The sequence below is a fragment of the Barbus barbus genome (assembly GCF_936440315.1).
Source record: "Barbus barbus genome assembly, chromosome: 44".
NCBI lineage: Eukaryota > Metazoa > Chordata > Actinopteri > Cypriniformes > Cyprinidae > Barbus > Barbus barbus.
The window spans coordinates 12,825,541-12,839,794 of NC_136722.1; the positions used below are offsets into that span (position 1 = coordinate 12,825,541).

At 39.6% G+C, this 14,254-nt stretch overlaps 2 protein-coding genes across 3 annotated transcripts in view; one reads left to right on the plus strand and one right to left on the minus strand.

Moving 5' to 3' along the window:
* Positions 1 to 219: 219 nt before the first annotated feature.
* On the minus strand, positions 220 to 5,139 carry LOC306863482 (SKI/DACH domain-containing protein 1-like). Its single transcript, XM_079406829.1, has one exon. It carries the CDS (start codon positions 4,813 to 4,815, stop codon positions 2,407 to 2,409), a length of 2,409 nt encoding a protein of 802 aa, XP_079262955.1. The 5' UTR covers positions 4,816 to 5,139; the 3' UTR covers positions 220 to 2,406.
* A 3,557-nt stretch (positions 5,140 to 8,696) lies between these two features.
* Positions 8,697 to 14,254, plus strand: part of LOC306862976 (protein AF-10-like) — a 49,662-nt gene continuing 44,104 nt past the window's right edge. For both annotated transcript variants that reach the window (XM_079406102.1, XM_079406103.1), the window contains exons 1-3: positions 8,697 to 8,871; positions 11,989 to 12,151; positions 14,031 to 14,110. In XM_079406102.1, coding sequence (XP_079262228.1) covers positions 8,797 to 8,871; positions 11,989 to 12,151; positions 14,031 to 14,110 — 318 coding nt within the window. In that variant the 5' untranslated portion in view covers positions 8,697 to 8,796. The remainder of the gene's footprint in view (positions 8,872 to 11,988; positions 12,152 to 14,030; positions 14,111 to 14,254) is intronic.

Sequence of the window (14,254 nt, forward strand, 5' to 3'; positions counted from 1 at the left end):
AGTAGCCTGTATACCCTGAGCGCGCTGAGTGTATAGCAGGGCACGAGACCATAGGTTTCTAAAACCCTCCCCCACACCAACACTTTTCTTTACAATAAACAACTTATCTTAAAGTTTGATCTTACATTTGCTTGAACCGCGTGTTACCTCAAGAAAGGGCCAACCAACGGTTATAATAATGAATATTCATGAGCTAAAAATGAACGATTATCTCACATCACACTCAGATGTATTTAATGAACAGTTTCACCATAAAAAGAAAAAGAAAGTGCTTCAAAATCCACCTCACGTTTTCAAGTTTTCATTTCGAGTGCATTTATCCTACACAGCAATGGTATACAAAAACCAGGAAAATCACAAAAATAAATATGCTTTTTTATATATATAAACAACCAGTGACTTCAATTTAAGAAAGAACTCATGTCAAAATCTGACCTCAAGTATTGTAGCAAAAGCAAAAATATAAAAAAAACAAAGTCCACTTTGACCAGATAATTCCTAACCTAACATGTTTGCAGTGAGTGACCGCCCATTTTTCCATTTCTGTTCATTGTGGAGATCTAACTGGATGGGGTTGTGATGTGTGCGCTACATTCTGTTTCATTTGGCTAGTTTTGAATTCATCCCTCTGAAGTCGGGACGACATAGCTATTCTGTCCGTCCCCAGTGTGAGAACGGAACAAAAAGTTCCTCTTATACGCTCGAGAGAGCAGACATTAAATAGTCGCGTTACAAAAATATAGAACTACTATATTTTAATCATTCACCTGTCAGAGTGTCACATTATATTGCATACTGGAACATTCACAAAGCGATGCAGTTTCACCTAATAGGCTACATAGTGTCTATGCCGACTTGTACACGTCAATGGCCCATTCCTTAATACGTTAAACACCCTTAAAGTCGATACCATGTTTTCCCAGAATGATGTGAACCCGGTAGCCTCGCTTTAGCCAAATCTGCATAGTCTATGCCCATTTAATGATAACTCACAGGCTTTGTATTTTTTTGTTTAGGAAATTAGAATGCGGTTGAATATTTTTGTCCCTTTGCAATATAATCAAAAAAGTACGAATTTAGCTCAATGGCTGAACCAATCACAGATACAATTTGCTTTTAAACGCCGTTTTGGAGGCAGTCTGCTTTTGCTGAAGTAAACAAATATGGTACGTCACATTACATTCATCACAAGGCATTTATATGGGACAGGGTACTCTAGTGGAACACCAAGTTAACATGTTTTTAAGGTTACGTTTTCGAGTGCCAAGGTAATCCATATCCTTGGAAAATAGGCCTAGCAAAAGAAAATACAATCAAAACACCATACGAAAAGGACAAGACTACTTGAGTCAAAGAGAAATAAACATTTACTAAGTATACCCTGACCAGAATGTGTGTATATTCCACTAAGCACCGAGGTCTTTTTTCCCTTCTTTGATTTCGTTCCTTATGTAAAAACACTGCAGTTTGCAGTTGTCTGTCTGTCTGCAGGTCGATCCGTTCAAATCGGCAACATTTACAATAAGAACGACTATCAAAAACCTCTTCTCAAAAGCAAACGAGAATATTGGAAATAGCACCACATTAATAATTACTGATTTTAAAAAGGTTTTTTGGGTTAACTTGTCATGGCTCTTTTACGTAAGAAAATCGAAAAATAAAAACACACACACACGTCACTAATTCCCCTTAATGGGCATTAGCAAAGTGCAATGCATGGTAAATTTGTGCTTCAGCTGTTCTATACCTTAAGCTATTAATGTGCCAAAGAAGGAGTTTGATTTTGGTGTTTTCCCTCTATTGCATCGTGCAAATCAAACAGCTCTTGATTGTCAGTTAGAGGGCCATTGTGTTGGGCCTACCATGAGAGTTATGGTGAGTGAACACAGCCAAGCGCCAACAATTGGGGAGCACCCATAATATGAATAAATAAGAAAGGTATGGATCAACGGCCTACAGTAATTCAAAAATACAGTATGTGAATGAAGCATCAATGGAAGATACAAACCATTGGCCCAAAATATACCGAAAAAGTAGTTTAAAAACAAAATCAACATTTTAGTTGACCTGACAATCACCATCTTTTTGAGAGATGGTTAACCCTGCCTGCAAAATGAGCCAACATGCTCTGTGAGTTTAGTCCATCGGGTCAAAAACAGCTCCATGATGTTAATAACGTCATTTTAATAACATTTTTGTCATTTTTTTACTGGACCAGTTTAATATAAATACCTCCGTATATTCCCGAGTCCCAGAGCAGCCTGCATGTGCTATATGAGGACGGTGTGTGCTACATAACAGGCCAGGAACGTATGCATTGAAAACAACAATGAAAACAAAACAACTAACGGGAATCAGTGCTTGTCACAGTTTTAAGACATTTCCCCCCGAGCTCAAAACACCAGTTCACGGGATAACAGAGGCTTTCCTGAATTTGTGGCTTGGAGGGGGAGGAACAACTGAATGACCAAGCTGCCATCTCCACACTGGGTGAGAACGATGTGGCAGTTGGTTACTTCTTAAAGAGTTCAAAGAGTAAGCGGGACTCAAATCTCCATCGCTGCCAATAACAAGAGATGGCGGAGAGGGAAAATTCGCCATGAATCTGAAGGGCTTTTTCAGAGATGCTACATTGGCGCTCACGCGTTTGCGTTTGCTCGCGCCCGCACAGTCTTCATTCGATCCCTCACTGCTAGCGAATTTTCCTGCAGAACGAGGGCTCCGGTCAACTTTTGCAACTGATTTCGCGGATGTCCTCACACTTTCGGCTTTTTGACCCAAAAGCATCGCCCTGTAGTTTTTCCTGACCCTTGCACCATTCTTGGACTCCCCTTGCTCGGAAAAAGGGGTGCTTAAAGTGCTTCTTGAGTCCTCGTTACAGGCAGGGTGTTTTTGAACAGAGCTCTCTGTGGCTTTGCAGTGGTCAGTTTCCTTTAAATCCTTACTGATGCGCTTTCCATCAGCGTCGTTATCCTTACATTGATATTCCGGAGGCTGATTTGCATATTCATATTCGTCAAAGGTGTCCTCGACTTTAATCTTCACGTTGTTGAGTAAAAATGGTGGCGTTTTTAGTGCCCTGTTACCCTCATTGCTAAAGCCTGAGGTACTAATGGGCTCCTCGGTCTCTGTTTTGATAGGTTTTAGAGGTGAAGGCAGTTTCAGGGAAGTTTTGGCTTCCCTCTTGGAATTTGCTGCTAATGAAAGATTGCTGTCAGAAGACTTACAAACCGTTATTTCTTTGTCCGGAACACAGTGGGAGATCAAGGCTTGGGAGCATTTGTTTGCAGAACCCGGTGTTCTTTGTTGGGGAAACGCCTTGTTTCCATTTGCATTAGGTGTAAACTCAGTCTCTTTAATTCTGTTAGGGACAGAGTCTGTTGTCTTTGGATCGTTTGAAAATTCAAGGCGTGATGGTGCTTCAGAGCCCTCGTTTTGCCTTAAATCTGGGAAACAGCTCCGCACCGGGCAGAACTTCTGCACTTTTGCCGCATCACCATCCTTGTGTGCGTCTCTGGGCGATGTGAAGTTCGATTTCTGAGTTTTGCCAGTTCGTTCGCAATCCAAAGTAGTCGTTACACCTTGGTTAGTGGTGATGTTCTGCACATTAGGCCTGTAGTGAAAAGTTGGCTGTAGGAGCAGAGGTGCTTTTATGTTGAGACTTGAGAACCTCGCACGCCTGAAACGAATACTCTGCACTGAAACTTGACTGGACACAGAGCTCGAATCAGACTGAGAGGAGCTCTCTTCATCGCTGCTGACATCTGAAGAATCCGAGAGAGAGTCATCCTCCTCCTCCTCATCTGAAGTCCCGGAGTTGCTGGTCGTAGAGAAACTCGACCCGAAATCCGAATCGTTGTTCACCCGTTCGGAGACGGAGCTAGATTCCGTGTCGCTGCTGCAGCTTTCCTGAAAAAGTCCTGTGTGCCGGGGATCGACGTACAATCCATGCTCGAGGTGGTGAAACTCGCTTAAAGATCCGTTGGGAACTTTTGGTTTACAGCACTTTGGGACGACCAAAACCGGATGGCTTCGTCTGCTCCTCGACCAAAACTGCCTCACGCTGCTCTCGCGCTTCCTCTTCCTTTTGTAAAGTAGGTCTGCGTTGCCTTGGTGCTTTGCCTGCGCTGCAATGGCGGACTGATAGAGCAGCGGTTGCCGATTCACAACGTGCCGAAAAAGCTTATGTTTCTGATTAAAAGCCACACAGTTTTCAGGTATTTGATCTGTTTCATAGTTTTTAAAGGGTGTAGATGCCGACTTCGTGACCGGTTGAAATTCACGGCCGAAGGATTTACTGTAAATTTGAGGTAGATTTGAGTGAGTGCGAGGGACAGGGTCCTGTCGAACAGCTTTATTTTTGAATGAGAAAGTCTGAGGAACGCCATGCAAACTCAACCAAACTTTCTCTCTCCAAAAGTCACTTCTGGCAGAGGTGCGATTTTTGCCGTCGCACATTTTCTCTGAGGAATTTTTTGTCTTTTCCCTTCTTTTGTTTGATTTCAATACGCGCTCAGTTTTACAGGAAAAATACAGTGCCTCAACGTCCTCTCTTGAAATCAGAGTGCATTTAGCTGCATGGAAAGCTATAGAATTTATTGCTTTGAGCTTTCGCAGTTCCTCCAAATCACAGTGATGCTTCTTCACGTTTAAATGGTCCATTCGTTTGTGTACAGTAGTCCGCGGAATATTTTTCAAGAGGTCGGTGAAGACTTGAGAGAGGGCAAACATTTGTTTGCCTTTGATAACCAAATAGCCAAGCTTTACACCCTGCATTTCCTCAAACCCGGATTCCAAGTCCCCCATTGTCTTCATTGCATTAATTCCAACATTTAGAGCGACGGATGTCCTTAAAGTAGCTCTACTGCTGCTTCTTTATTTCAAGGCATTCTGCTGACCGGTCCAGCATGGGCTTTGACATGTCCACACTGCGTGATGAACAAAAAGTTTTAAATAGAAAAATAAAAATGAAATGGCCTGATTGAATTAAAACAATCAGTCCATTGACCTGAGCACTGCATGATCGATGGAATGTGTGTGATGTTGCCGACAGGCTGGCTGCTGTATACCTGCGCTCGCTCAGCTCCCTTCCCATTTGGCCATGAGGAAAAGAGGAAGGTGAACAGCACTGCCAGTGAGAAGGATAAAAAGCGAGGAGAGTAGGCAAGGGAAAAAGAGAGGGAGTGAGCGAGCGACAGAGAGAGGGAGGGAGAGAGAGAGAGAGAGAAATAGTGCCCAAAATGCAGCTGCTATTCCCGTTGCTGGTTTAGTCACAAATAAAATGACAGTGGGAACTGAGCAAGGCCGGAGACACCTTCATCAATTAATGCCCCCAAATCCGACGCTGATTGGACGTTACTGACAGGTGATGCAATAAAAATGGATATTCCACCCATGGCCACCCCCATCCCCCTAGCTAATTACCATACTGTTGTAATCCCACCTCTCTTAGAGCAAATAATTCGCTAGTGATAAATTCATGCTTAGAAATTAATATTAGTCATTTAGTCGGAGTATTGTTACAACTTTGTGTTGTCATGGTTGAGAAAAATTATTAATGCTGACAGATGGGTATGTTGGGCGGCATACATAATGATGTGCAGCTTTTTACATTATTTATTTTACAAATTAAACATTGTTGTTATATGTCATTATCGCATTTTAATTTAAATGCGTTTTATCCTTTTGAATAGATATCTTTTTACACTCTGCAAAATTGAATGCATACATTTCAGGGATATAAGCATTTTAACTCAAACAGATCAAATTTAGGTTTTGAATAACATTGTTAACAGTGGCAAGTTATCGATGTTTGCATTTTACCAATCCCAAAACTCGTTTGAATTCAGAAGAAAAAAAAGAGTCGTAAACCATTGTGTGTATAGTGTTTTTTACTTCTTTGTTATTGCTTTGCATATGTAATCAACATGAATCACAATATACATGAAATGCAGCTGATGCTTTTTGTCATTTTGAGTGCGTGTGATATCTGCGTGTACGCACGCTCTTTAACAGCATGTGCAGAATAAAAAAAATAGCCATGCTTTGAGAAATCTTCAGATTTTTTTCCCCCAAGTTGCGAGTAAATATATATATTCAAATTCTGAAACAAGAACTGTAGATCAAGATATACGAATTGTAGAAGGAGCTAAGAATGCAAGAAACACGTGTGTACAAAAACAACAACAACACGTTAATCAGCATGATCTAATAGCTTCGCAATTGTTCAGTTTTACACTAGGTCTTTATACGTGTGTGTGAGATAGAAAGATAGGCTATTATTCATACTTTTTGCTGGGGTTTTTTCACAGATCAGACAGGCCTCCATCCCACTTCCTACTAACGTGAAAGAGAAAATAACGGGTCTTCACAAGCAAAGACTTCCCCCTCCCCCGTTTGTGTCAGTGTACAGACATATGCCGTTTTACAATGGTGAGGAAAGAGAATGAACAGAAAAAAGTCATTTTAACTACAATACAGTACCGTTTTTTCAGGCATACACAATTTGACAGAAAATCCTTCTGCTAATCTTAAATGCATGTAGCCTACAATATTTTACGAAACTCTTAGTAAAAACTTACATGTTGTGAAACATGTAACACTCCTGATACAGTATTCGAAATTTCCATTGTGTTCATTGTGAAATACGAAGTGATTCTGGAGGTGAAATTTATGTTTTTCGTGCCGTGTATAACCGGGCGGACGTACAAGGCCTTGCTTTTCAGGTGGTTCTTAAAACTCAAAAGGCGATCGATGTTTTGCTGCGAATGTTATATGGTAGGCTACAATAAAGATAAATAGATTATTCACGATTCGTGCAATTTCAATCATTCCAACATTTGAATGCAAATGACCTGACCCTACTACCACCCTTCACATCTTGCCTATTATAAAAAAGCAAACCAGCCGGGACGAGCAAGCCAGCGCCATAATATGGGTTTGAACTTTACTGTGCATCATACGATTTATTGACGGTGCTTTCAACGTACATGCACGTTTTGTTGGAAGTGCTAGTTTAGGATGTCTAGTTGTCACATTACTTAATATTAACTGATTATTGATATATTGGATGAAATAGGTTTATGACATAAAATAGTTTATATCAATTAAACCCTCTATGCTGCCATTGTCAAGTAGGCTATTGCTCTTGATAATGAATATTATGCTATATTGCATCCGCGTTTGCACAGAGAGCTATACAGGCTATTATGGTGGAAGTGGTTCGTGTTAATCACCACAGCTCATTTAGTACCAAATTCAGCATCGGTATTTGTCAGAATGCACACGATCCCACCTCACTCATTCGCGAGGGGCGGTAACATAAATAGACTCTAGTTCATAAAGATTTTCAAGGGAGTGTATGTCACACTATACTCCAGGCTACCTTTCCTAGAAGTGAGTCCTGTTGATTCAGAGCACTCGGTCTCCTGTTAAACCTTCAGCGTGGAGTCCTAGCTCCTTGTCAAACAAACGGACAAACAGAATGTGTATAGGCCTGAATGTCTGCAAATATTTAAACACTTTTACGTTTTTTTTATATAAAATATGTCAGCATAATATAGGCTATAAATAGCCTACATAGAAGATAGCCTACAATTGTTAACTCTTTCATAAGCGTTTCATTTATGCTGCAGCTGCTCCATAATTATTCTCTCACTTGTAGAGTTTATTTACGCTCAGAGTAGTTGTTCTGACATGCAGTAAACAAATGTAGGCTATTTAACGATGGGAAATTGCTCTAATGTTATTGGACCTGCAGTAATGAGCTGTTCCACGTGTTAGTGTATGCAATTTGATAGTTTTAATTTTTCCCCCGCATATACACTGGTAGGCTATTTCTGTTAATAGTCAATTTTATTCCAACCTCCGCTGAACTCTCTATAACTTTTATCCAAGGGGCACACATAATTTGAAAGACAACACGCAGGTCCTGGTCCTTTGATTCTGAAACCTCACAGCTTGAACAGCCCTCAATTGTGACATGAGTGATAATGACTGATCTTCGACCCAGTGTGCATCGTCGTGGGTGAAGAGTTGAGGGGTTTGCCTTCAGAAATGTTTGGTTGTCCCGTTTTAAGATTTATTTTAAAGTTGATGTTGACTTTTGGAAAATCAGGATAACTCATTGGTCACTCATTAATCATTGGTCATATTATTAGGCTTCTTCCAATGCAGTTCACTGGAAATGATTAGCCTACTTCCACAGTCTGGGGAGCCGTCTTTAAATATATTTATTTATTTACACTATACGCACATGATATATTATAGCCTAATATATGGGATGCAAATACATTCATTAAATCAAAACACACATCGTATATTAACAAATCGGAGTTAATCTGACAACTATCACAAACGCAGTTTAATTTTGATCACCAGGACTAGGAAGTGTATGCATACGCCGCAAATCAGTGAGGGAATGCGGTGATGAATTATCATTAAATATTAATATAAGACGGTTACTATACATTTATATGATTTCTAACCATTTTTAACATTTTAACAATTTAACATTTTAAAATCATATGCGTGATTTATTAATAATTATGAAAATAATTAAATCTTTATGACTTAATTGGTCGCTTCTATTTTGAGACAGTTAAGAGTTGGACCTATTTATTGCAGTGAAATCAGGATGGGCCCTGGACCCTCAAACGTGACGGTCTCGCCAAGTGGGGGTCCGCGTGGGCTCCCTCACTACAACGTGCGCGGAGTCTCAAACAGCATGGCAAAGACGTCCGGTGACAAATAAAAAAGCTCACTGCAATCCATTTATCATTAAGTTAAATTAATTAAATGTGCGCATACTTTTCGCAAAGGATCCCGAGCTCAAAGTTTGATGAAGAAGATTCTCACATTAGAGAGAGTGAGGTAAGAGGACGTTTGTTCGTCGCGCTTTAGCTAACAATAGAAGAACAAAGAACACATTTCCTTTGCATTTAAGTTGTCTAGTAATTTTATGCAGGGCAGCTCAAGTGTTTCAACGATTTCGAATAAGTTTTTGTCTAATTTCTTTAACACATTAAGCCAACTGTTTAGTTGACATTTCAGTAAAATGTTTTCTTTGTAAGCACGATAAATTGGCATACATGAAGTCACGGCGGAAGTAAAGAGATCTATATATGCCGTTGAAGTTCTAGCACAAGCAAAACACTGCACGACTGCTCCACTAAATTACAGAAGTCGAAAATCTGCTTTCAAGATGATGCAGTAAATGCTGAACGACGTTCAATAACATGATGCGCACATCTCGTGGGACGCATGCATTCTAAACATAAATGGGGATAATCATCTCGTGCACACAGAATCATTTCATGACTGTAACCTAAGTCCAAAATTTCTATCGTGTCTATGAAAATAACGAGGCACACTTTAAACACGACTCGCTAAACAATCCCTGTTCAACTCGAAACTAATCTCCATTTACATTTCTGAAACGAGCATTAAATATAGTGAGTTATTTATGCCAACAGTATGAACAGTTCCTTCCCATCTAAAACACATTCTTCTTTCAGAACGTATGAGTTGGTACATGCAACTTGAATTTACAGAGTGAGCTGGTTGGGGGTGGGTTGAAATGACCTTTCACCCTGCCGTGTCATATCTGCATGTGTATGTGCCTGCCCCTGAATTACCCACAAGTCTTTGCGCAAAAGAGAGCTCGTGCTATAGGCAAAACTCTTATATGGAGCCTACTGATAGAAACCTACTGGCCTACACATCAGTAAACTATAGGAGACCGCTTATTTCAAATAAAAAATAATAATACAATTAGTTAGTTACATGTCAAGGCTTTGTAAACTTTTTGAAGCAACGTAACTTAATCTCTGATTAAAAAAAAAACAGGTCTACATACAAATAGTATAGCATATAGTTTGATTTAAGAACTTAATATCTATAATATCTTAATTTATTAACTCTATTATCAGATTATAAATCTTATCGTGTGTTCAAATGATAATTATCTCTTGCTTATGCCGATTTTACAGAACCAGACATTGGTATACGACTAAACTAACGCTATCAAAATATCAACGAAAATAAATTGTTTATTGCAGCGTATGTGTTAACTCAATTAGATCAACTTGATGTAAATTATTCCAACATTACAAATCAACATTGCCCCCACCACAATAAATCCTGACAAGCTTCATACACAACCCCAAACTCTACCGTGAAAAGAGGCTAAAGCAGGGACCCCCCCTCCCCAAAAAAAGACTAATTCTATAGACTATTAGAGCATTTAATTTCATATAGGTACATTTCATATATATTAATAAAATGTCGTATTATTAAACATTGAACGTTATGCTCCGCGTGTAAAGTTAAATAATGTATGTAGCCTGACTGGGAAGGTTCTTGCATTAATATTGTACTGCGAGGGCAGCTTGTTTTAAATGACAGGTGCGCTACTCACCAACAAGCATATGAGAGAATTCTGATGGACATCATGACAGGTCGAAATATCTCTGACCCAGTATCATTCAACTCTAAGGGTTTTGAGCCATAGCAACTGCGGAAGTAGCTTAACCAATAGTAACAGCTGATAGTGCACCAAAAACATTTTAAAATATGATGACATCACAGCCAGATCATGATCATTTTAGACTGACCTGATCCAAAAACGCCGAATGCCAGCGAGCTGACTTTCTTGATTTAAGGCCCATAAAATTGTGTCATCTATCAAAATAAAATGTCCTAAATTAATGTTGGGTAGCCTACTTATTATTCAAGTCACAATGGGCAGCAAACAAGCAAACAACTAGGATATTCACATATGAGCGCCTCACCTTATTACTTAAATTCCACAACTTCTAAGAACAGTTTCGCACTGCTGGAGCCTATTACAGCTTCGTGTTGTGTAATAGGGCCATGGAAATCGGCTGGGTCAAGGTCTATGCCAAAAACCATCAGTTCAAATTTGGTTTTAAAAGAGTTCATTTGTACGTTCACAAATTTGGTGAGTTAAGATGTAAAGCACAGCAATAAAATAAGAATGATACATTGTTTACTTATTTTCTGCATTAATCAGCACTTTTATTTTCATGGGCCAGTTGTCATAGGCTAAGCAAGCAGTCGTTGACATTAATAAAAGCTTTAAATAAAACTGAAAGCTACCTAAATGCTTGTTAGTTTTTTGGTTAATGTTGACAATAACCTCTAAAAATTTACCTGCAAAAAATAAATAAAAAATACAGGCAGTTTATATGCCCAACAATATGCAAACCGGTCGCTATAGGTTGTGACCTTGTGGAATAATGATTATTTTCCCAGCACATAGCCAATAGGCTACTATGTAAATATCTTAGTACAGTATCTAAACTGATGAAAATTGGATAAGTTACCTGCTGCTTCACAATTCTCAGGATTCCCTTTAAATCTGGTATTCAATAAATGAGAATGAGTTTAAACGAGCACACTAATTCTGAGGGCAAAACTCCACTGTATGCATCATTTGCCTTTATCTTCCATAACGTAGGATAAATCTGAATATATAAATATGATATATAAAGTTTAAGTTTCGGAGTAACCTTCTGAGGATAATTTTGACCTTAATAACAAATGTGAACAGAACCTGCTTAATGACTCGGTAAAGTAACGTCATTTCAATGTAAAAAACAAAACTCCCAGAAGATCGTACTTTGCGGTAGAAGTGCAGTGCACCGTAGCTCGTGCCCTGCTCGCGGTAAAATTCATTGGCGTTCGCCGCGTGGATCAAACAGCTCCGCGAGGCCTCTTCCAGTCCGCTGCCTCCCCCGTTCGGCTTTTCGGCGCATGCGCGCACACGCGCCTCCACATCCCGAGAGCCTTCAGTACGGGGTTTGTGTGTTGAGCCAAAAAAAAAAATACCGCCTTCAACAACAACGCAACCGAAATATGGCTTTTCATCGAAATGGAACATAAAATACGGCTTTCAGGGGAGATAGGGATTCGTGAGACAAACGCCCGACCGCCTTTTTGTTGGTCTTTTTGCGCTTCCGATGGTAGATGGTATCCAGCGAGCTGTATCTGGCAGAGGAAGACGACGACTCGGCGAGTAATATGAAGGAGATGATCGGAGGCTGCTGCGTCTGTTCGGATGAGAGAGGCTGGGCCGAAAACCCCCTAGTCTACTGCGACGGTCACGGCTGTAACGTCGCTGTCCACCAAGGTAAATATAAGCGTCTCGACATCTCCACGCTGTTATTTTTCTCGAGGGACGGGTTATTCTAGGCTGGTGTTTTGGTAAGTTCCCTTCTGTTGTGGTTAGAGAATTAGCATAGCTTAGCTTAGCGCAACCGAACAGTCAAATATGACCTACGTTTAACCGCTGGAGAGTGTTTGCGTTATTGAGATGACAGTTGAGAAATGTAAAATATTTGGACGGTTAATTCGTGGTGTTTATAAGATGCTATGAACTATGAAGCAAAGGTTTGCCGGAGGCCGTCGGAGTGCTTCTGTTATGTGTTAGCACCAGCGCTACACGGCTGTAACAGCATGTCGCTCATGGCTGTTCATTATCTCCTCAGTTTTAGGACCAACAACGTGTCAGTCACAGCTATGGAAACAGAGATGAGTCACACTCAGACAAGCTCTGTGGGTCATAACAGCTAGGCTGATAACACTCATTTATGGCTAGTCAGCAAAGCTGTCAACTAATTCCGGGACTCTTAACAGGATCTTTACTGTTTTCTCCGCGTGTAGTTGTTTGTCTTGTATTGTTTTAGGTTGTATGACGCTTCAAATGACATATTCACATACAAAAATACCTTGGTTCGAGGAATCTCAATGGGTGCAGACAAGTGAAAGAGAAAAACTAAGCAAACAAATGCGAAGTTAACTTATTTTGTTTTAGCTGTAAAGTAGAAATTTGATCTGTCGTTATTAAAACCTGTCATTTTTCTACATTGAGATTCTGTTGTGATAAATAATTTAAAAAATGTTTTATCTTTAATGCAATGGAAATAGTAGAATGTCTTTTAATATTTACTACTTGTTTAACTTTAAGATGATATGGTCAGAGCAGATGTATAATATCCTAGAACTGGTGTCAGCATCTGTTTTGTTTGGTCACTGAAGATGATCCGGCACAAATGGGTCAAGTTGTCACCTATAGACTTGTAGACAGATGTTAGTGTTAGTGTTTGGACAAGCTTCTGATAGACATTTTTTGTAATGTTTTTGTATTGGCTGACTGTTGTGAGTTTGTTGCCTGTCATTGATCTTTTCTGGAACCATAACATTTATTTGCATTTGCACAGAAATAACTATAAAGCAAAGATTGGAATTATTGCGTGTATCTAAAGTATTTTATTCAGAGTATGATTTTTGTATAATTTTTTTTCCTCCACCAAATATAAATGAGTAGTGTTTCGCCAGCTATTTTATTTTTCCAGTTCAAATATATAAAATAATTTTTTAAATATGTAAAATTGAACAAACACACAAAGTAAGTGGACCAAAAAGATTTCTCTTTGCAGTCTTCCCTGGCCTTGATAGTGAACTTGACTGTTTTTGGTGCACTTAACTTACCATTCACGCTGTTGTCTGTTTACAACTTAGTTCAGGTTGACCCCAAAATGACAAAATACCCATTATAAGTGAACCTCAATATTCATGCATGTCCAAATTCTGTGGAACCGGTGACACAAGACAACATGGAAACTTCCCACACGCTTTTGTTCTGCAAAGTACTCATGCTGTTTTGTCTGTTCACCAAGATACAATCATACATGTTTTTTCAAGCACATGTCTTTGCATCTAGGCAACAGCATTTCCTGTCATATGTGTTACAAGTCACGTGCCACATAAGTTACCCACAACTGTGCAAAAATTACCCACATTTGGTTGATGGCGGGTGTTAATTTCATACCCTGATGTTGTTGCATTAGGAATACATCTCACAGACTCACACATTGCTTAAAATCAAATTTTTAACACTCTCACGTTAATCTCGAAACCTGACAGGACGAGGTAGTCAAGCTGTCAGATTTACAGTAGTTGGAAGCAAGTCTTTTGAACTGATCTGTCCTTCATTCCTGTTGTTTCAGCCTGCTATGGAATTGTCCAAGTCCCCACAGGTCCCTGGTTCTGCAGGAAATGTGAATCACAGGAACGTGCTGCCAGGGTGGTGAGTTTCCTCATCTTTATATAAATCTTTCAGACTATCTGTTTTGCTGAAGTCCAGATCTCCTTCCTCTTTTTGTATATTGTGGATTTGTTTACAGTTTCCATTTGACAGATGATATTATTATTGATACTTTGAACTGGTCTT